Here is a 21,866-nt window from a genome sequence, read left to right as displayed (position 1 = left end):
ACCTTGGTTGCTACTCCGACTGTTAGTATCCAGCCTCAGTTTCCCAGCCTATGAAATAGGAATGGAAAAGTCTCATCTATGCAGGTGTCACAAAACGATCACTCTTTTAGTCAACATTTATTGAGCACCTACTATAATCAGGAGGTATAGTATTTTTTTGGCTCCATAACCTTGTGGTCTGCCATTTTGGAGCATGGGGTGAATGGTAAACTCCTGCTGTGCCCAGGCAGGTGCTCAGGCTCTAGGGGGTGGAGAGGCTGGAGTTGCTGAATGCTGGGTGCTAAGCGGTGGGTCAGCTGCGCCACCTAGCGACCACATTCCCCCTTGTCAGCTCTGCTCATTTTCTTGCTGGGAACCTTGTGCCTTCTGCCTGGGTTCTCAGGACTGCAAATCAGGCTCCCTCCAAGGGTGGAAAGCCAGGACCTTGTGCCAGAGCCCGTGGCCCCATAATATTTCCAGGTGCTTCTCAGGCCCCAGGAAGGTGGTAGGCAAGGCAAGAACTCGGAAGGAGCCAGGCTCTGGGGTTGCTGGCAGGGTCTCTTGGCCTGCAACTTACTAAGCTAGTCTGGTCCTTTATCTTTCCTCTCCTGCAAAGTGGATGATCATAAAAGAAGTCCCTCCACACACCGAATTGAAATGAGCCTCAGAGGAGATGGGAGGGTGGGGGAGGATGCGAAAGTGTTGGGAGCTGGATCTTTCTGGTGAGAGGACAGATGGAACTGTGTGAACTAAGAATGAACCGAGTCAGCCCCGGTGACCTGCCAACTAGAGCAGGGACCCGGGGCTGAGGCTAGAGTGGTGGATAAGACCTCAGATTCCAGGCTGGATGAAGTCACCATGGGATTGTGGATAGAAAAGACAGATGAGGCCCTCAAATGCTAAGAGGCTGAGAAAGAGAAATCAGCAACTGAGACTCATAAGAAGTGGCCACAGAAGTAAGAGAAAAGCTAGGCAAGGTTGGTGTCTTGGAGGAAAAACAAGAAGGCATTTCAAGGAGGGGAGAATGATCAACAGGCCCACATGTGGCAGAGAAGTCAAGGAGCTGGTAATGCCACGTGGACACAGGACTTAGCAATGCAGAGGTCACTGGTGATGTTGATGAGAGCCATTTGGGGCGAGTGGGACAAGAGTCTAATCAGGGAATTCCAAGAATGATGGGAGAAGAGGAACCAGAAACAGGACAGACACTCTTTCAAAGCAGTTGCTGTGAAGGGAAAGAGAGGGCAGGGGCTGGAGAGAAGCCATCAGGAGAGCTGTGCTTGTGTGTGTGCTTGCTTAAGATGAGAGTACTAAGAGCTTATCCATATGCTAATGAGAATGGTCCAGCTGGCTCTTTGAGAAGATCATTTAGATACATAAATCCCTAGCCAGACTAGGAAAAAGGGGAAAAAAGACAAATTGCCAATACCCAGGAATAAGAGGGATGAAATCACTAAGAGTTCTAGAATAATAAGGGAGTGTTGTGAACAAGTTTATATCAATAAGTTTGACAGCTTAGATGAAATGATCAAATTCCTTGAAGGACAAAACTACCAAAGTTCTCAGGAAGAAATAAGTCGTCTTATATTGATGAAATAAATTAGACGTAAAGTTTAAAATATTCCTACAAAGAAGATATTCCAGGTAGCTTCACTAGTGAATTTTATCAAACTTTTAAAGAAGAAATACCACTGATTTTTTTAAATTTATTTATTTATTTAACTTATATCTGGCATTTCTCCCCATGTTATCCCTCCCCTCCCTCCCCACCCCCACTCCCACTGTCTCTCCCCTACCCCCACCAACTGCCCCCCTCAGAGCTTCTCTCCCTGAGTCCATGTGTTCTCATTGTTCAACACCCACCTATGAGTGAGAACATGCGGTGTTTGGCTTTCTGTTCTTGTATCAGTTTGCTGAGAATGATGGCTTCCAGATTCATCCAAGTCCCTACAAAGGACACAAACTCACCATTTTTTATGGCTGCATAGTATTCCATGGTGTATATGTACCACATTTTCTTTGTCCAATCTATCATTGATGGGCATTTGGGTTAGTTTCAGGTCTTTGCTATTGTACACAGGGCTGCAATGAACATAAGCGTGCATGTATCTTTATAGTAGAATGATTTATAGTTCTTTGGGTATATGCCCAGTAATGGGATTTCTGGGTCAAATGGAATTTCTATTTCTAGATCCTTGAGAAATCGCCACACTATCTTACACGGTGGCTGAACTAATTTAATTTCCACCAACTGTGTAAGAGTGTTCGTATTTCTCCACATCCTCTCCAGCATCTGTTGTCTCCAGATTGTTTAATGATCACCATTCTAACTGGCATGAGATGGTATCTCAATGTGGTTTTGATTTGCATTTCTCTACTGACCAGTGATGAGCATTTTTTCAAATGTTTGTTGGCCTCATGTATGTCTTCTTTTGAAAAGTGTCTGTTCATATCCTTCACCCACTTTTGAATGGGGTTGTTTGTTTTTTTTCTTGTATATCTGTTTTAGGTCTTTGTAGATTCTGGTTATTAGCCCTTTGTCAGACGGGTAGATTGCAAAAATTTTTCCCATTCTGTTGGTTGTCAATTCACTCTAATTATGGTTTCTTTTGCTGTGCAGAAGCTCTGAATTTTAATTAGATCCCATTTGTCTATCTTGACTTCTATTGCCATTGCTTTTGGTGTTTTAGTCATGAAGTCCTTGCCTGTGCCTGTGTCCTGGATGGTTTTGCCTAGGTTTTCTTCTGGTGTTTTTATGGTGTTATGTTTTATGTTTAAGTCTTTAATCCATCTGGAGTTAATTTTAGCGTAAAGTAACAGGTAGGATCCAGTTTCTGCTTTCTGCACATTGCTAGCCAGTTTTCCCAACACCATCTATTAAACATGGAGTCCTTTCCCTGTTGCTCGTTTTTGCCAGGCTTGTCAAAGATCAGATGGTTGTAGATGTGTGGTGTTGCCTCCGAGGCCTCTGTTCTGTTCCATTGGTCTATGTCTCTGTTTTGGTACTAGTACTGTGCTGTTTTGATTACTGTAGCCTTGTAATATACTGTGAAGTCTGGCAGTGTGATGCCCCCAGCTTTGTTCTTTGTGCTTAGGATTGTCTTGGCTATGCGGGCTCTCTTGTGATTCCATATGAAGTTTGAAGTGGTTTTTTCTAGTTCTGTGAAGGTTATTGGTAGACATACCACCAATTCTACAAACTCTTCCAGGAAATTGAAAAGGAAGAAATATTTCTCAGCAAATTCTATGAAGCCAGCATTACTTTGATACCAAAACAAGACAAAGACTTCACAAGAAAACAATCCTCCTGAACAAAGGTATAAAAATCCTAAACAAAATTTTAGCAAACCAAATCCAACAATATATTAAAAGGGTACCACATCATCACTGGATGGGGCTTATTCCAGGAAAGCAAGGTTAATTCAGCATGTGAAAATCAATCAATGAAATTCACCATATTTGCAGATTTTAAAATACGCAGAAAAGGCATTTGACAAAACCCAACATCTAGTCCTGAGAAAAATTTTCAGTAAACTAGAAACACAAGAGAACTTAGTCGACCTGGGTAAAGGATATCCATGAAAAACCTAAATCTAACATTATACTTAATGATAAAAACTGAACTCTTTTTCCCTAAGATCAGGATCAAGTCAAGGAAGTCTGCTCTGACATTTGCTGTGCAACACTCACCAAAAAGTAGTGAAAAATCCAGAAATAAACCTACACATACATGGACAATCGTTTTTCAACAAAGGTGCCAAGGCAATTCAGTGGAAATTCATCTCTGCTTTCAACAGGTGGTGCTGGAGCAATTGGATATGCATGTACAAAACAGATTAACTTTGATGCGTGCTTTGTACCATATAGAAAATTAACTCAAAATGAATCCTTGAATTAAATGTAAGAGTTTTATATAATTGTAACATAACTATAAACCTTCTAAAAGAAAATGTAGGCAAAAACCTTTGTGACCTTGGTTTAGGCAAATGTTTCTTAGCTATGTCACCAAAAGCATCATGCATTAAAGAAAACATTGATAAATTGGAGTTCATCAAGTTTAAAAACTCCTGCTTTTTGAAAAACACCAATAAGAAACTGAAAAGCCAGGCCACAGACTGGGCACGTGTGAGTTATGCCTATAATCACAGTACTTTAGGAAGCTAAGGTGGGAAGAACCAGAGCCCAGGAGTTCAAGGGGAGCCAGGGCAACATAGTGAGACCCAATCTCTACATGAAAGAGAGAGGGAGGAGGAGGAGGAGGGGGAGGGGGAGGGGGAGGGGGGGGAGAGAGAGAGAGAGAGAGAGAGAGAGAGAGAGAACGAGAACAAGACAAGCCACAGGCTGAAATCTTTCAAATCATATCACTAATCAAGGACCTGTATCCAGAATATATAAAGTTGTCAAAATTCAATAACACAAAAAAAATCTATTTTTTTTTTAACAAGGAGACATATACAGCTTTATTTAATAATCTGTAAAAAGTCATACTCTGGCAGAGTGATGCATTCCTTATCTCAGCAGAAAGCAAACAATGTGTCTGAAAAGCCCCTTCCCAAGATTTGGAACCGTGTAACCCTGAGCTTACATCTCAATGCTCCCGAGAGCTGGGCTCTTGCTATGTGGCAGCTGGTATCCACAGTACTTTCTCTCACCCTCCAGTGATACTCTCTGGCTGGCTGTGACTCCCTCACCTAACAGTAGACAGGAGGCTGAAAACAACTTTACCTGAACAGGGCTGCCTCTACAGATGGGCCCCTTCCTTCCTACAAAAGGGAGTTCATAAGATAAAGAATGTTTCTGACGTCCAGGCACAATGATTCACACCTACAATCCCAGCACTTTGGGAGGCCATGGTGGGTGGATCACCTGAGGTCAGGAGTTTGAGACCAGCCTGGCCAACATGGCGAAACCCCATCTCTACTAAAATACAAAAACTAGCCAGGTGTGATGGCAGGTGACTGTAGTACCAGCTCCTCCTGCAGTTCCAGCTCACAGGCAAGGATGACACAGCCACTTGAGACAAGAGTTCTCCTCTCAGCCACCTGAGAGGAAAACTGCTTGAGCCCTGGAGGCGGAAGTTGCAGTGAGCCAAGCTCCGCCATTGCACTCTAACCTGCGCGACAGAGCGAGACTCTGTGTCAGACAAAAAAAGAAGACTCTTTCTGATAAATGAGTTCTGTATTAATTTAATTTGGCTTCCATATGGCTGCTGAAATCAAGCTTATTAAACATGATACAATGTTAATGGCTGTTCCTTTCCCCCCCACCCATTTCTCCACCATCTACATGCTTTTTAAGCCATCTCTCTCCCTTTTCCGGGAAGCGAGGAATGGAGAAATACTCTCATCATAGACCTAAGAGGCACTTCTTGTGGATATGTGGATGTCTGGTATCAGATACTGCAGCAATAGCAGTTTTGTTCTTGCAGAGCAGAGGCCTGGCATTTCATTTTCCACCTTCCTGTGCTAAGTGAGTCCAGTAATTAAGCCACACTCACTCCTTGGAAACAACTCTTATGTGGTATCAGAACCTCACCGATGGTTCATGGGCTTCCAGCAGAATATATTCCTCCCTTTTATTTATAGAGTAGACTACAGGAATTCATTTGGACAGAAGGAGCCTCTCTATGTAACAGGCAGCCTTCTACTACTGGTCACAATCAATCAATGGTCCAGGCAGTAGTTAGGATTTTCCACATTCCTCAGAGCTGCTGTCTCCTGAAATCACTCTGCAAATTTTGTTGACCAATTTGCAAACAAAAGAGAATGCAGTTGGCCTACCCAACCTAGAAATCTGTTCTGCCTAATTCCCTTAAAAAAAAAAACCATTGAGAATGCAAAATAAGTCCCTTTTTCATTTTTTGCAGAAGCACTACAAGAAAACATGTCTAAAACCACAGAACTATGCACACACAAACACAGACACGCGTGCTCGCACACACACAGAGTCGGGATCAAAGAATCTTATCTGATACATAGTTGAGGGAGCACGGAAAAAAGCTGGCAAGAGAGGATATGGAGAGACCTGATCAGCTAAAGACGTTGGAATGTTACAGTATGGCATGGAAGTGGTTCTTGGGATATACAAAAAAGGGGTGGGCAGGCAGAGAGAATGATAAATTCAGGCTACTAGAGAGAGTGGCCATGCATGAGTTAAAGATAGTAGAGGCCAGTTTACTGGATGAAATGTTATATTATGGAGTGGTCATTTGTAGAAGGATGGACTTGCAATGATCTAGGGGAGGAGCATCTGTTTAGCTGGACACCTCCATGGTCTGGTGTCTGTCCAGGACATCAGGAGACTCACAGGATTCTTGAGTTCCATCTGACTGATTGCTGGTGACAGACCGGCTGAAGGGACTTTCTCCAGAGCCAATGCTACTTGAGGTTGAGTGGGTTCGTGATCAGGCAAGCCGGGTCATGCTGGCAGATGGTATGTAGCCCATTCCCTGCAAAAAGTACTTGAAGGCTTCGGTGAGCTTCCCAGGCTGAACTACCTGGGGCAGCCCCCCCCAGTCTGCCATCTTTAGCAAAGTTGTATTTATAGGGTTCAGGCGGGAATTACATTCGACCACGGCCTCAACTGCAGGCGAACTGTCCCCTACCACCAGTAAAGTAGAACACTTTAATGTTTTTAATGTGTTATCATTTTGGCCCAGTATGGGTCTTTCGATCTCCAGGTCTCTGCGTCCATTATAGGAATTCAAGAAGAGCTGCAGGTTGTCTTGGTTGATGTCTTGGGCAATATGCATTCTGTAGGTTTGGATCAGGTCCAGGTTGGCCTGTAACTCTTCCTGCCCAAAGTGATGACCCAAAATAATGTCCACAACATTGGTTGTCAGGCCAGAGAGTTTGGAAGCTGCCCAGTCAATCCAGCCTTTAGCGCAAGGGTCGATATTAATGAGCACCAGGCCTTCCACAAATTCTGGATGATTGAGTGCAAATCTGCTGAGGACGTAAGCTCCAGCTCCAACTCCAATTCCAATGATGCTTTTCAGGCTTAAGTGGGTAAGAACAGGAGGCAGCATTTCAGCCAGCTCATCCGTTGTGGGGTACTGATACCCTGTGGGGAAAGAGGGTGCACCTTCCTGCTGGCCTGGAGCATCCACATGACACACAGCAAAGTGTTGGGTGATCTCTTGCATATCCTCAAAGTTAAAGAATGCATTGAAACAGGATTTATGGTTGAGGCCAATGTCATGATATGTTAGTGTAACTGGTCTGTTTCCTTTGGGTAAGCCTCTTATAGTGACATGGACCACACCATGAGTTGTTTCTGACAGTCAAAGTCCTGGAAGTTTCGTGTACCATTCTTATTTAGAAGCGGTTTGATCTCTGTGAGTTGAACATCCTGAAGTTCATCCATGAGGACAGATGAGAGTAGAGGAGTCTCAAGAATAAATCGGTAACTCTGAGGCGTGGGCAACCGCCGTCAGTGCAGCTGCAGCAGCGGTGGCCAACAATTTAATTTTTTAAGAAAATATTTCAACAGACACTTCAGCAAAGAAATTATGTGGATGGCGAATAAGTCCATGAAAAGGACTCGATATGAATAATTACTAAGGAAATACAAATCAAAACTGTTAAGTTTTATTGCTGGGGTATAATGAGGAAACTGAGGCAAGTATAAGAAAATGAGAAGCCAATTTATTTAGCCCCCGGGCCAGGTTCTGTGGTCCAAGAAGGGGCCAAAGAAGTCACGCCTGGCTGTTTAGGGCATGGGGTTTTATGGGGAGGGGAGGCAATTGATTGGCTTTTGGGAAACAAAGCGAAGGCAACTTTATTGGCTGTTGGGAAACAGGATGTGCATGGAGTGAGCTGTTATTGGTAGGTGGGCGGGACTCTGGGTAAGTGGGCTTTGATTGGCTGTTGGGGAAACAAAGTGAAGGCAGCTTTATTGGCTGTTGGGAAACAGGATGTGCATGGAGTGAGCTGTCATTGGTAGGTGGGCGGGACTCTGAGTAAGTGGGCCGGCCGGGGGCTATTGGGCAGGGTTTGGTGGGGCTTCTTTAAAATTTTTTTGGTGAGGTTTTTCAATGGCGGGCCAGGCAGGGTTGAGCGCTTAGTTTGGTGCTGAATGTAGATCTGGGTGCGGTAGCAGAGGTGGGTGTGGGGAATTCACATGGAGAAGCCAGATGCTGAGTAATGTGCTCAGAATGATGACACAGTTATCAGGTGCAAGCAAGGATGGGTGTGTTCATTTAACTCCCTGCGAGGCAACCGGCCTTACAAAAACCACAATTAAAGTATCACCATACACCCAATAGCATCACTAAGAAAAACTGGCCATACCAATTGATGGCAAGGATGTAGGGAAACCAGAACTCTCATACACTACTAGTGGGGAGACAAAATTGTGCAACCACTTTGGAAAATAGTTTGGCAGTTTATTAAAAAGTTAAGCATATAGGCTGGGTGCAGTGGCTCATGCCTGTAATCCCAGCACTTTGGGAGGCTAAGGCAGGTGGATCATGAGGTCAGGAGATCGAGACCATCCTGGCCAACATGATGAAACCCTGTCTCTACTAAAAATACAAAAATTAGTTGGGTGTGGTGGCATGTGCCTGTCATTCCAACTAGTCAGGAGGCGGAGGCTAGAGAATCGCTTGAACCAAGGAGTCGGAGGTTGCAGTGAGCTGAAATCGCACCATTGCACTCCAGCTGGTGACAGAGTGAGGCTTGGTCTTAAAAAAAAAAAAAAAAAGTTAAACATATAGTTACCATATAATCCAGCCATTCCACTCCTATCTACCCAAGAGAAATGAAAGTATGTGTTTTTATAAAGACACAAGCACAAGTATTCATAGCAGCTTTATTTGTAACAACAGCAACAAAAACTAGAAACAAATGTCATCAGCAGGTGAATGGATAAACCACGGTATACCTATACAATGGTATACTGCTCAGCAATGAAAAGAAATGAACTTCTGATATATGCTACAAAATGGATGAATCTCAGAATGATTGCTGAGTGAAAGAAGCCAGATAGAAAGAGTGCATGCTGTATGTATGAGTCCACTTATATAACATTTTAGAAAATACAAGTAATTTAGAGACAGAAAGCAGGTCTCTGGTTGCTCAAGGATAGGGCGTGGGTGGTAGGGATGGCTTATAATAAATGGATTACAAAAGGACAAGAAGACATTTTTTAGAGTGATGGATATGTTCATTATCTTGACTGTGGTGATTTCATTGACACATTTGTCAATTTAAATACACGCAGTTTATTTTATATCCAGTATACCTCCATAAGTTTGTTAAAAATGTATTTTGAGAATATTGTATTGGACATTTTTATACAAAATCAGTCTTCCTTAATGTGTCTTATAAAAATAATTACATAACAAAAAAGTTGAAAAGCAAATCCCATAGACCTCCCAATTTTACAAATAATGTAGGCTGCACAAATATTATTTTCTATGTGTGCCGTGGTGTGGGAAAGGACTAGTTTGTGGGTCATTCTTCCATCTTTGTGAGACAGGAGAATAAGATAATGTCATTGGCTTTGAAGCACAAAATGGTGTCATGGCAAGGGAGTTCCCAACCACAGGATGAACAAAACCCTCTCCAGACGCTCTGCTTCCATTTCATTTTCTTTTCTTTCTTTTTCTCTTTTCTTTTTTTTTTTTTTTTTTAAATTATACTTTAAGTTCTGGGATACACGTGCAGAACGTGCAAGTTTGTTACATAGGTATACACGTGCCATGGTGGTTTGCTGTACCCATCAACCCATCATTTACATTAGTTATTTCTCCTAATGCTATCCCTTCCCTATCCCCCAACCCCATGACAGGTCCCAGTGTGTGATGTTCCCCTCCCTGTGTTTATGTGTTCTCATTGTTCAACTCCCACTTATGAGTGAGAACACCCGCGTTTGGTTTTCTGTTCTTGTGTTAATTTGCTGAGAATGATGGTTTCCAGCTTCATCCATGTCCTTGCAAAGGACATGAACACATCTTTTATGGCTGCAGACTATTCCATGTGCCACGTTTCGTTTATCCAGTCTATCATTGATGGGCATTTGGGTTGGTTCCGAGTCTTTGCTATTGTGAACAGTGCTGCAATAAACATACGTGTGCGTGTGTCTTTATAGTAGAAAGATTCATAATCCTTTGGGTATATATCCAGTAATGGGATTGCTGGGTCAAATGGCATTTCTGGTTGTAGATCCTTGAAGAATCACCACACTGTCTTCCACAGTGGTTGAACTAATTTACACTCCCACTAACAGTGTAAAAGCGTTCCTATTTCTCTGCATCCTCTCCAGCATGTTGTTTTCTAACATTTTAATAATCATCATTGTAACTGGCATAAGATAGTATCTCATTGTGGTTGTGATTTGCATTTCTCTAATGACTAGTGATGGTGATCTTTTTTTCCTATGTTTCTTGGCCGCATAAATGTCTTCTTTTGAGAAGTGTCTGTTCATATGCAAAAGAACGGAAATCATAACAGTCTCTTAGACCACAGGGCAATCAAATTAGAACTCAGGATTAAGACACTCCCTCAAAACCTCACAACTACATGGAAACTGAACAACCTGCTCCTAAATGACTACTGGGAAAATAATGAAATTAAGGCAGAAATAAATAAATTTTTTGAAACCAATGAGAACAAAGACACAATGTAACAATCGCTGGGACACAGCTAAAGCAGTGTTTAGAGGGAAATTTATAGCACTACATGCCCACAGGAGAAAGTGGTAAAGATCTAAAATTGACACCCTAACATTACAATTAAAAGAACTAGAGAAGTGCCGGGTGCAGTGGCTCAAGCCTGTAATCCCAGCACTTTGGGAGGCCAAGGCGGGTGGATCACGAGGTCAAGAGATCGAGACCGTCCTGGTCAATATGGTGAAACCCCGTCTCTACTAAAAATACAAAAAAAAAGTAGCTGGGCATGGTGGCACATGCCTGTAATCCGAGCTACTTAGGAGGCTGAGGCAGGAGAATTGCCTGAACCCAGGAGGCGGAGGTTGCGGTGAGCCGAGATCGCACCATTGCACTCCAGCCTGGGTAACAAGAGCGAAACTCTGTCTCAGGAGGAAAAAAAAAAAAAAAAAAAAAAAAAAGAACTAGAGAAGTAAGAGTAAACAAATCCAAAAGCTAGCAGAAGACAAGAAATAACTAAGATCAGAGCAGAACTGAAGGAGATAGAGATGGGAAAAACCCTTCAAAAAATCAACGAATCCAGGAGCTGGTTATTTGAAAAGAATAACTAAATAGAAAGGCCACTAACCCAACTAATAAAGAGGAGAGAAGAATCAAATAGACAAAATAAAAAATGATAAAGGGGATATCACACTGATCCTACAGAAATACAAGCTACCATCAGAGAATACTATAATCACCTCTATTCAAATAAACTAGAAAATCTAGAAGAAATAGATAAATACCTGGACACATACACCCTCCCAAGACTAAACCAGGAAGAAGTCAAATCCCTGAACAGACTAATAACAAGTTCTGAAATTGAGGCAGTAATTAACAGCCTACAAACCAAAAAAAAAAAAAAAAAAAAAAAGCCCAGGACCAGATGTAGTTACCCCTGAATTCTACCAGAGGTATAAGGAGGAGCTGGTACCATTCCTTCTAGAACTATTCCAAACAATAGAAGGGACTCGTCCCTAACTCATTTTATGAGGCCAGCATCCTCCTGATACCAAAACCTGGCAGAGACACAACAAAACAAGAATAGTTCAAGCTAATATCCTTGATGAACATCGATGTGAAAATCCTCAATAAAATACTGGCAAACTGAATCCAGCAGCACGTCAAAAAGCTTATCCACCACAATCAAGTCGGCTTCATCCCTGGTATGCAAGGCTGGTTCAACATATGCAAATCAATAAACATAGTCCATCATATAAACAGAACCAATGACAAAAACCACATGATTATCTCAATAGATGTGGAAAAGGCCTTCAATAAATTTCAACACTCCTTCATGGTAAAAACTCTGAATAAACTAGGTATTGATGGAACGTATCTCAAAATAATAAGAGCAGTTTCTTTTTTTTTTTTTTTTTTTTTTTGGAGACAGAGTTTCGCTCTTGTTACCCAGGTTGGAATGCAATGGCGCGATCTCGGCTCACCGCAACCTCTGCCTCCTGGGTTCAGGCAATTCTCCTGCCTCAGCCTCCTGAGTAGCTGGGATTACAGGTACGTGCCACCATGCCCAGCTATTTTTTTGTATTTTTAGTAGAGACGGGGTTTCACTATGTTGACCAGGATGGTCTCGATCCCTTGACCTCGTGATCCACCCGCCTCGGCCTCCCAAAGTGCTGGGATTACAGGCGTGAGCCACTGCGCCCGGCGAGAGCTGTTTCTTATTAAACCCACAGCCAATATCATACTGAATGGGCAAAAGCTGGAAGCATTCCCTTTGAAAACTAGCACAAGACAAGGATGCCCTCTCTCACCACTCCTATTACATGATTGTGTATTTAGAAAACCCCATTATCTCAGCCCAAAATCTCCTTAAGCTGATAAGGAACTTCAGCAAAGTCTCAGGATACAAAATCAATGTGCAAAAATAACAAGCGTTCCTATATACCAATAACAGACAGAGTCAAATCATGAGTGAACTTCCATTCACAATTGCTACAGAAAGAATGAAACCACGCCGGGAGCGGTGGCTCAAGCCTGTAATCCCAGCACTTTGGGAGGCCGAGGCGGGTGGATCACGTGGTCAAGAGATCGAGACCATCCTGGCCAACATGGTGAAACCCCGTCTCTACTAAAAATACAAAAAACTAGCTGGGCATGGTGGTGCGTGCCTGTAATCCCAGCTACTTAGGAGGCTGAGGCAGGAGAATTGCCTAAACCCAGGAGGCGGAGGTTGCGGTGAGCCGAGATCGCGCCATTGCACTCCAGCCTGGGTAACAAGAGCGAAACTCCGTCTCAAAAAAAAAAAAAAAAAAAAAAGAATGAAACCTAGGAATACAACTTACAAGGGATGTAAAGAACCTCTTCAAGGAGAACTACAAACTACTGCTCAAGAAAATACGAGAGGCCGGGTGCGGTGGTTCACGCCTGTAATCCCAGCACTTTGGGAAGCCGAGGTGGGTGGATCATGAGGTCACGAGATCGAGACCATTCTAGTCAACATGGTGAAACCCTGTCTCTACTAAAAATACAAAAATTAGCTGGGCATGGTGGCGTGTGCCTGTAATCCCCGCTACTCAGGAGGCTGAGGCAGGATAATTGCCTGAACCCAGGAGGCGGAGGTTGCAGTGAGCCGAGATCGCACCATTGCACTCCAGCCTGGGTAACAAGAGCAAAAAACTCCGTCTCCAAAAAAAAAAAAAAAAAAAAAAAGAGAGAGAGTCTTGATCTGTTGCCTCGATTTCCCTACTAATCAAATGGAGATAAGAATTGCCCTAGTTGTGAGGATTAAAGGAGTTAGTATCTAAAGTGTCTAGACAAGTTCCTGGCAAACTATGCTCTATGGCATATTTGTTGTCGTTATGTTATTGTATACTTTGAAAAATCCTCCTCCTGCCCCTTCTTATACCTGGGGTTGGCACACATGGCAGACCAAGCATCTGACCACTTAACTTCTGGGTGTATGGACGGTTCTCACTGTGAGAGTTCTTCAGGTCTGGGGCTCTTGCTGCTTTATTTCTAGTGTCCTGGCTACTAAGAGCCTCACAGAATGTCTTGGGGCCCAAAGGTTTGGGTGGACTGATCCACGCAAGTCCCGGCATCTCCAGCAGGGGGCGACCGACACCGCGCTCTGCAGGTGCGCAGTCGCACTTGGGCACACTGAGGGACGCAGGGAGCACTGCAGGTGAAACTGTGGGCGCGCTGCTTCCCCAGCTCCGTTTCCCAGGTCCCCCGTCCGCCCCGCTTCTGGGAGGTGGAGCCTCCTGCTGTACCTGGCCCAGCCTGTTTCCCTCGGTTGTCGGTAAAATAGGCGTGGTCACCTCTGGCCCTGAGGCTTTCCCCGGGCCGGTGTCCCTAGCTACCCAGATCTTCACCCCATAAACCCCCTTCATCCCCGCGTCCACAAAGGGTTTCCAAGTCCAGGCTGCAACCTTCCTTACCCCGCCCCAACAAAACAGCACACAGGAAAGAAAAAAATCACGTTTTTATTGATTAATAAACTGGTTGGGGGGAGGGCAAGAATAAGACATGAGGGCAAATACCAGCTTTGATTAGTCAGAAACTCCTGTTATCTGTACAAAAAAAATGAATGTTACAAAAATCACGTAAAAAACTAGGATCAAGGAAGCAGCCGCCCTTGCAAAAAAGAGGGCTCAAGGCACCTGGCAGGCTGAGAAGAGGCCAACCTGGCCATGGGCGTGGCGGCGGGGACAGCCCTTCCCTCCCGCCCCAGGGGCACCCTGCCCTCCCCTCTCCCGGGTTACAAGTGCTACAAAACTGCCTTGAATACCTCGGGCCAAGGCACTGCCAGAGATGAAATGGACCCGAGAGGAGCCCCAGGCTCTCCCTCCCCTGCAGTCCAGGCTGGAAGAAGAGAGGGCCTCGTTCCCCAGGCCCCAGGTGGGCACACATTCTGGAGCCGGAGCCGCCTTGGGTAAGTCTTTAAAGGGAGGCCCAGGCTCCGCCCCTTGGGGAGGCAGCGACGGCTGTGGGACCCCCCCCCCCAACACACACACACACACAAAAACACACACACTAAGAGCCCTGGCTGTGGTCAGTCCTGAGTGTGGGCAGAGGGCCGGCAGCCCTGCCCAGCCCCATGACGTGGACTGAGAGGTGCTGTCCCAGATGGTCCTTGCTTGAGCGCCATCCCAGGCTGGGTCCTAATTGGGGTAGCACAAGCAGCAGCCGGTGCCCGCCACCTCCACACCGGACTTGGCACCTGGCCCCAGGAGCCCATCAGTGACGGAGTGCTCCCTGATGATGTCCTCCACCCGGGTGATGTACAGCAGCGTCAGCAGCACCCCCAGGAACTGAGAAGAAAGGGCAGAGCTGGTGAGGGCCTCCCTGCAGCTCCCGGCTCCCAGAAACACACGCTGCCAGTCTCAAGCCCTCATGGCTCTGTGTGACCTGGGCAACACCCACAGCAGAAACTTCCGGCACCCACACTGCCCAAGAAGCTCCCACCTGGGTCCCCTCTCCCCTTCCCAGGAAATCCCAGAAATCCCCGCTGTGCTCATCAGCAAGGGCCCCTCCCTCCTGGGATTCCTGTCTCCACCCCAGCTCTGCCAGACTCTCTAGGGGATCCTGGCAAGCCACTGAAGCTTGCCGATCCTCAGTTTCCTCCTCTGTGAAGTGGGCGTTGTAACAGTGCCTTCCTCACAGGGAGAGGTGGAGCAGCCGTGCCTGCGTAGCACTCAGAAGAGCTTCGCCACCACCGCTATTGCCATTCGCCCCCTTCTTCCAGACATGCAGCCCCCTCCACTCCAGTCAAGCCGGGGACTCTATGAGAACAGCTTCTTCACCTCCCCCTCTGCACCTTCTCTGCCCTTCTGCAATCACCCAGCCACACTGTCTCTGAACCCACGGCCTGCCCACCTGGGGAAGCAGGATGCCCAGGAGGATGCCCGCCATGATGGTGTAGTTGTCCATGAACCAGATGAGCACGGCATTGGTGCAGCCCCGCACGTAGATCACGTCCTGCACACTGAGGCGCTGCACGGGAGGAGCTGGGTCAGCACAGCGGAGCACCTCGCCTGGCAGGAGCCACAGGTAAATGACTCCACCTTCTATTCCAGGTCCAGGCTAGTCCCTCAACCGCTCTGATCCTCAGTTTCCCATACGCAGCATGAGAAGGTGGCCCTAGGTACTGGTTCTTTTTTCTTTTTTTTTTTTTTTTTTTTTTTTTTTTGAGACGGAGTTTCGCTCTTGTTACCCAGGCTGGAGTTCAATGGCGCGATCTCAGCTCACCGCAACCTCCGCCTCCTGGGTTCAGGCAATTCTCCTGCCTCAGCCTCCTGAGTAGCTGGGACTACAGGCACGCGCCACCATGCCCGGCTAATTTTTTTGTATTTTAGTAGAGACGGGGTTTCACTATGTTGACCAGGATGGTCTCGATCTCTTGACCTCGTGATCCACCCGCCTCGGCCTCCCAAAGTGCTGGGATTACAGGCGTGAGCCACCGCGCCCAGCCGGTGCTGGTTCTTAATGGACAGAACTGCTCTCTAGAGAGGGCTGGGGACACATGGTGGCACTTTTGGTTGCCCCAGCAATCGAGGTTGGGGACTGAGGGACTGCTGAGCTCAGGGTAATCCTACTCCACAAACAACTGCCCTGCCTGATGCTTCTCAGAAGTCCCTGCATGAAAAGCCTCACAGATGTCGGCGGGGCACAGTGGCTCACGCCTGTAATCCTAGCACTTCGGGAGGCCGAGGTGTGTGGATCACAAGGTGAGGAGTTTGAAACCAGCCTGGCCAACATCGTGAAACACTGTCTCTATTAAAAATAAAAATAAAAAAAAATTAGCTGGGTGTGGTGGCAGGCACCTGCAGTTCCAGCTACTTCGCAGGCTGAGGCTAGAGGACCACCTGAACCCAGGAGGTGGAGGCGGCAGTCAGCAGAGATCACGCCACTATACTACAGCCTGGGCAACGAGCAAAACCGCAAAAGCGGAAAGGAAAGAGGGAGGGAGGGAGGGAGCAAAAGGAAGAAGAGGAAAGCGGGAGGAAGGGAAGGGAGGAAGGGGGCGGAGAAAAGGGGGAAGGGGGGAAGGGGAGACGGGAGAAGACGAGGGGAGAAGGGAAGGGGAGGGGGGAAGAGGAGAAGGGGGAAGGGAAGAGGTAAGGGGAGAAGGGAAATGGAGAAGGGGGAAGGAGAGAAGGAGGAAGGAGAGAAGGGGGTGGGGGAAGGGAAGGGGAGGGGGGAAGAGGAGAAGGGGGAAGGGAAGAGGTAAGGGGAGAAGGGAAATGGAGAAGGGGGGAAGGAGAGAAGGAGGAAGGAGAGAAGGGGGTGGGGGAAGAGGAGAAGGGGGAAGGGAAGAGGTAAGGGGGGAAGGAGAGAAGGAGGAAGGAGAGAAGGGGGTAGGGGGAAGGGAAGGGGAGAAGGGAGGGAGATGAGGAGAAGGGGAAGGAGAGAAGGAAGGGAGAAGGTGAGAAGGAGGGAGGGAAGGGGGGAAGGGAAGAGGAGAACGGGGAAGGGGAAAGGGGGAAAGGTTAGATGGGTGGAAGGGGGAAGGGGGGAAGGGGGACAGGGAGAGGGGGGAAGGAGGGAAGGGGAAGGAGGGAAGGGGAAGGAGGGAAGGGGAGGGGAGAAGGGGAAAGGGAAGAAGGGAGGGAGATGGCAAGGGGAGAAGGGGGAAAGGAAGGGGAGAAGGGAGGGAGATGGGGAGAAGGGGGAAAGGGAAGGGGGGAAGGGGGGAAGGGGAAGGGGAAAGGAAAGGGAGAAGGGGAGGAAGAGAAGAAGGGAGGGAGATGGGGAAGGGGGAAGTGAAGGGGAGAAGGAGGGAAGGCAGGAAGGGGAGAAGGGAGGAAGGGAAGGGGGAAGTGAAGTGGGGAAGGGGAGAAGGAGAAAGGGGAGAAGGGGGAAGGGGAGAAGGGGGAAAGGGGAGTAGGGGGGAAGGGAGAAAGGGAAGGGGAGGAGGAGGAAAGGGAGAAGGGAGGGAGGTAAGGGGAAGGGGAGAAGGGAGGAAGTGAAGGGAGAAGAGGAAAGGGGGAAGGGAGGAAGAGAAGAAGGGAGGGAGAAGGAGGGAAGGGGGAAGGGAAGGGGAGAAGGGAGTAAGGGAAGGAGGAAGGGGAGAAGGGAGGGAGATGGGGAGGGGGGAAAGGGGGGAGAAAGGAAGAAAAAAGGAAAGTGAAGAGAAGGGAAGGGAAGGAGGGAAGGTAAAAAGAAAAGGGGAGGGAAGGGAAGGGAGGAAGGGAAGAGAAAAACAGGACGGAAGAGGGAAGAGGGGAAAGAAGGGAAGAAAGGGAAGAAAGAAAGGGAGGGGAAGGGGTGATGGGATGGAAGGAAGGGAAGGAGCAATGGGAAGGGAAAGAGGGAAGAAAAGGCAAGAGAGAAACGGAAGGAGGGAAGTGAAGGAGGGAAGGGAGAAGAAGCGATGAGAAGGGAAGGAAAGAGGGAATGGAAGGAGAGAAGAGAAGGAGGAAAGGGGAGGGAGCAAAGGGAAGGGAAGGAGGGGACGGAAGGGAAGGAGAAAAGGGGAGGGAAGAAAAGGAAGGGGGAAAGGAATGGGAAGGGAAGGAGGGAAGGGATGGAGGGAAGGGATGGAGGCAAGGGAAGAAGGGGAGGGAAGGGAAAAGGGAAGGAAAGGGGAGGAGGGGAGAAAGGAAGGGAAAAGGAGGGAAGGGAAGGAGGGAAGGAAGACGGGAAGGGAAAGGAGGAGGGAGGGAAGGGAAAAAGGGAAGGAGGGAGGGGAAGGGATGCAGGGGAAGGGAGGGAAGGCGGGGAGGAAAGGAGAGAAGGGAAGGGATGGAGGGAAGGGAAGGGATGAAGGGAACAAAAAGATTAGAAGGGAAGGGAAGGAGGGAAGGGAAAGAGGGAGGGGAAGGAAGGAGGGAAGGGATGAATGGAAGAAAAGCAAAGAAAAGGGAAGGAGGGCAGGGAAGGAGGGAAGAAAGAGAAGGGAAGGAAGGAAGGGAAGGAAAGGAGAGGGAAGGATGCGAGTGAAGGGAAGGAGGGGACAGAAGGAGGGAAGAAGGGAAGGAGGGAGGGAAGACGGGAAGGAGGAGAGGAAAGGGAAGGAGGGAATAGAAGGGGAGGGAAGGAGGGAAGAAAAGGAGGGAAAAAGAGAAAGGAAGGGATGGAGGGGAAGGAAGAAGGGAAGGGATGGAGGCAAGGGAAGAAAGGGAAGGACAGAAGGAGGGAAGAGAAGGAAAAAAGATGAAAGGAGGGGGGGAAAAGGGAGGGAAAGGGGAGAGAAGGAAGGAAGGGAAGGAGGGGAGGGAAGGAGGACAGAAGGGAGGGAGGAAAGGGAGCGAAGAGAAGGGAAAGAGGGAAGGAGGGGAGGGAAGAAAAAAGGGAAGAGACGAGAAAGGGGAGCGAAGGAAAGGAAGGGGAAAGGGGAGGAGGGAAAGGAAGGAGAAAAGAGAAGGGAAGGCAGGAAGGGAAGGAGGGAGGAAAAGATGGAGAGAAGGAGGGAAGGGAAGGAGGGGAGGGAAGGAGGGGAAGGAAGGAGGTGAGGGAAGGAGGGAAGGAAGGAAGGGAAGTAGCGATGATAAGTGAACTCGGGAAGGGAAGGGATGAAGGGAACGGAAGGAGAGATGAGAAGGGAAGGATGGAAGGGAGGAGTGAAGGGAAGGAGGGGACGGAAGAAGGGAAGGGACAGAGGCAAGGGAAGAAGGGAAGGGAAGGAGGGGAGGGAAGGAGAGAAGAGGGAAGGAGAGAAGGAAGACGGGAAGGAAGAAAGGAAAGGGAGGAGGGAGGGAAGGAGGGGAATGAAGGAGGGAAGAAGGGAAGGAGGGGAGGGAAAAGGGAAGGGAAGAGAAGGAGGGGAGAGAAGGAGGGAAAGGAAGGAGGGGAGGGAGGGGAAGGAGCAATGGAAAGACAGGAAAGGAAAAAGGGAAGGGAAAGGTTAGAGGGGAGGGAAGGAAGGAGGGAAGGGAAGGAGGGGAGGGAAGGAAAAAAGAAGGGAAGGAGAAGTGGAAAGGGAAGGCAAGAAGGGAAAGAGGGAGAGGAGGAGGAAAGGGAAGGAGGGGAGAAAAGAAGGGAAGGGATGGAGGAGAGGGAAGGAGGGAAGAAGGGAAGGAGAAAGGAGAAGGGAGGCAGGAAGGGAAGGAGAGAAGGAAGACGGGAAGGAGTGAAGGGAAGGGAGGAGGGAGGGAGGAAGGAAGGGAGGGAGGAGAGGAAGAGGGGAGAGGCAGGAGAGGGAAAGGGGAAGGGAAGAGGGAAGGGAAGGAAAGGGAGAGAGGGAAGAAGGGAGAGGAGGGGAGGCGGAAAAAATAGCTTACACAGGTGTTTTCCTGCACACAAAGTCTATACTTAGCCTCACTTCAGGTATATATAAAAACAAAGCAGAGCTTGGCATGGTGGCATGTGCCTGCGGTCCCAGCCACTGTGGAGGCTCAGTTGGGAGGACTGCCTGATAGGTTTGAAGCCAGCCTAGGCAACAGTGAGACCCTGTTTCTTAAGGGAAAAAAAAACATTTCTACATTACTTTTAATGTACAATGAATTTTCCAGAACCACTACTAGGCAAATTAAGGAATGATAATACATTATTTAGTTCAGAACTTTATCAAGAATTGTTGACCAGTTTTAAAAACCATGCCAGCAGCAACAATGATGCCACGTATGTGGTCACCAGCACGATGCCCTATAAGCTGTCCTGTAGCTACTGCAGCCTCAGGGATCCCTCACATCAGCAGACACCGGACTTCACTACCCACTGCCTGAGGACCCACATGATAAGCCATGTTACACAGCTGCAAACTGCTGTATTTCATTTCTCCCTTTATCTCAGATCACTATGTTAATTGTTTTGGAACTGGGCATGTAGGTAGGTTATATGTGAATTTCATTTGGGGATAAAAAGTAGGACATTACCACTGTTTGTTATAAAAATGGCCATTGGTGCTGAGGGGTCGAGAACCACTGCTGGTCTGTGGCTCTCCAACATGTGTCAGAATCACCCACTAGGCCCCACCCCAAGAACATACATTTCTAACACATTCCCAGGGGATGCTGTTGCTGCTGGACTGGGGACCCCACTTTGCAAGCCACTGCTCTGCATGACAGGTCACCATTCCTTTCAGGTCCCTTCCCAGCACCACCCCGCTTCTCTCCTCGTCCAGGGGAGCTGCCCAGGAAGCTGACCCAGGGGCAACCCCCAGAAGGCTTGCTGGGTCCCAGGTGGCCCCAGGGGCAGAGGCAAACTGGTGCTGAGCATGGCTGGGCACACAGCTGCTGGGGGTACCGTCAAGGGCCATGGTGGCTCATGTGGACCAGCCTACAGTAGGCGCTCAGCAAACCCTGGCAGGTGGCATCTCCCAGCCTGGGGGAATTCTTGGTTCCCTGAGCCTTTCTGTGTCTGGGTGGGGGTGGAAAACCCCAGGAGTCCTGGCTCTGGGCCACAGCCAAGTGTGCTGGAAAATCTCCAATCACCCCAGGGTGGAGCAACATGTCCAGGGATTTCAAAGACTTACCTCCTTGTCGATAGTTTTGTAGCCACACATGGTGTTGACGACTTCTGTCTGAAATGGAAACGTATAATAGCTAATATTTATAATGCTTCTAACTCTAAAAGGCGCTATTATCCTACCCATTTTACAGATGAAAACCGAGGCACAGAGTTGCACTGTCCAGCAGGGATGGAGCTGAGATTCCAACCAGGCAGTCTGGCTTGAGTCTCCATCATAACCACCTCATCCTCCAAGAAATGTGCAGTGAAAAAATTGTAGGAATGCTAGTTCCATGGCTTTTACGTGGGAGAACCACCCCTCGAGTAGCAGCAGACCAGGACCCCAGAGAGAGGCACGCTGCCCAGGCTCCTTGGCTGTGGCCGCCCCAGAGCACCACTCACCTCACACCGTAATGCACGTCTCAGAGGTCAGGGTGCGGCTATTCCTGCTCCAGGGGCTCTTAGGGAGGAAAACTTCAGACCACATCTGTGGTTTACAAACCTGGCCACGCTTCCCTGTTCCACAGACCCTGCTCCACCAGCAGAGGGTGCTGCTAAAATTTCCTTCTTGGGAAGAGAGGTGCTCTCCAAAATTCCCAACTACTGATTCACTTAGGCACAGGGAAAGCTGTGGTTAGGCCCTAGCCCTCATCAAATCCCTCCCAGGGCAGGCCCTAAGTCACACAGGCTGGTGTGAGCACTTCCCATCACCGCCTGTGCCCTGCAGGGTCTCCTTCTCCCACCACCAGGTAAGAGAGTGAGACCCGTGGTCCAGCCCATAACCCTTACCAGCCCCACTGCTCTACATCTAAGTGAACACTGCTGTGGGGGATGAGTGCCGCGGGTACCAGTGACGACTCAGGGGCAAAGGCAGAGCACCCAGCATGCC

General features: G+C 48.0%; 1 protein-coding gene and 1 pseudogene across 1 annotated transcript in view; both read right to left on the bottom strand.

Annotated features, from left to right (window-relative positions):
• Positions 1-5,842: 5,842 nt before the first annotated feature.
• LOC101046735 (protein NDRG3 pseudogene) lies at positions 5,843-7,429 on the bottom strand (annotated as a pseudogene).
• Positions 7,430-14,051: 6,622 nt separating this feature from the next.
• Positions 14,052-21,866, bottom strand: part of TSPAN15 (tetraspanin 15) — a 61,504-nt gene continuing 53,689 nt past the window's right edge. The window contains exons 6-8 of the mRNA XM_003928649.4: positions 21,003-21,050; positions 15,464-15,580; positions 14,052-14,898 (exon numbers count right to left, since the gene is read on the bottom strand). Coding sequence (XP_003928698.1) covers positions 14,749-14,898; positions 15,464-15,580; positions 21,003-21,050 — 315 coding nt within the window. The 3' untranslated portion in view covers positions 14,052-14,748. The remainder of the gene's footprint in view (positions 14,899-15,463; positions 15,581-21,002; positions 21,051-21,866) is intronic.

Source organism: Saimiri boliviensis, chromosome 12 (genome assembly GCF_048565385.1).
Source record: "Saimiri boliviensis isolate mSaiBol1 chromosome 12, mSaiBol1.pri, whole genome shotgun sequence".
NCBI classification, from domain to species: domain Eukaryota; kingdom Metazoa; phylum Chordata; class Mammalia; order Primates; family Cebidae; genus Saimiri; species Saimiri boliviensis.
Note: the sequence above shows the minus strand (reverse complement) of the source record. Positions and strands in the feature narration are given on the sequence as shown.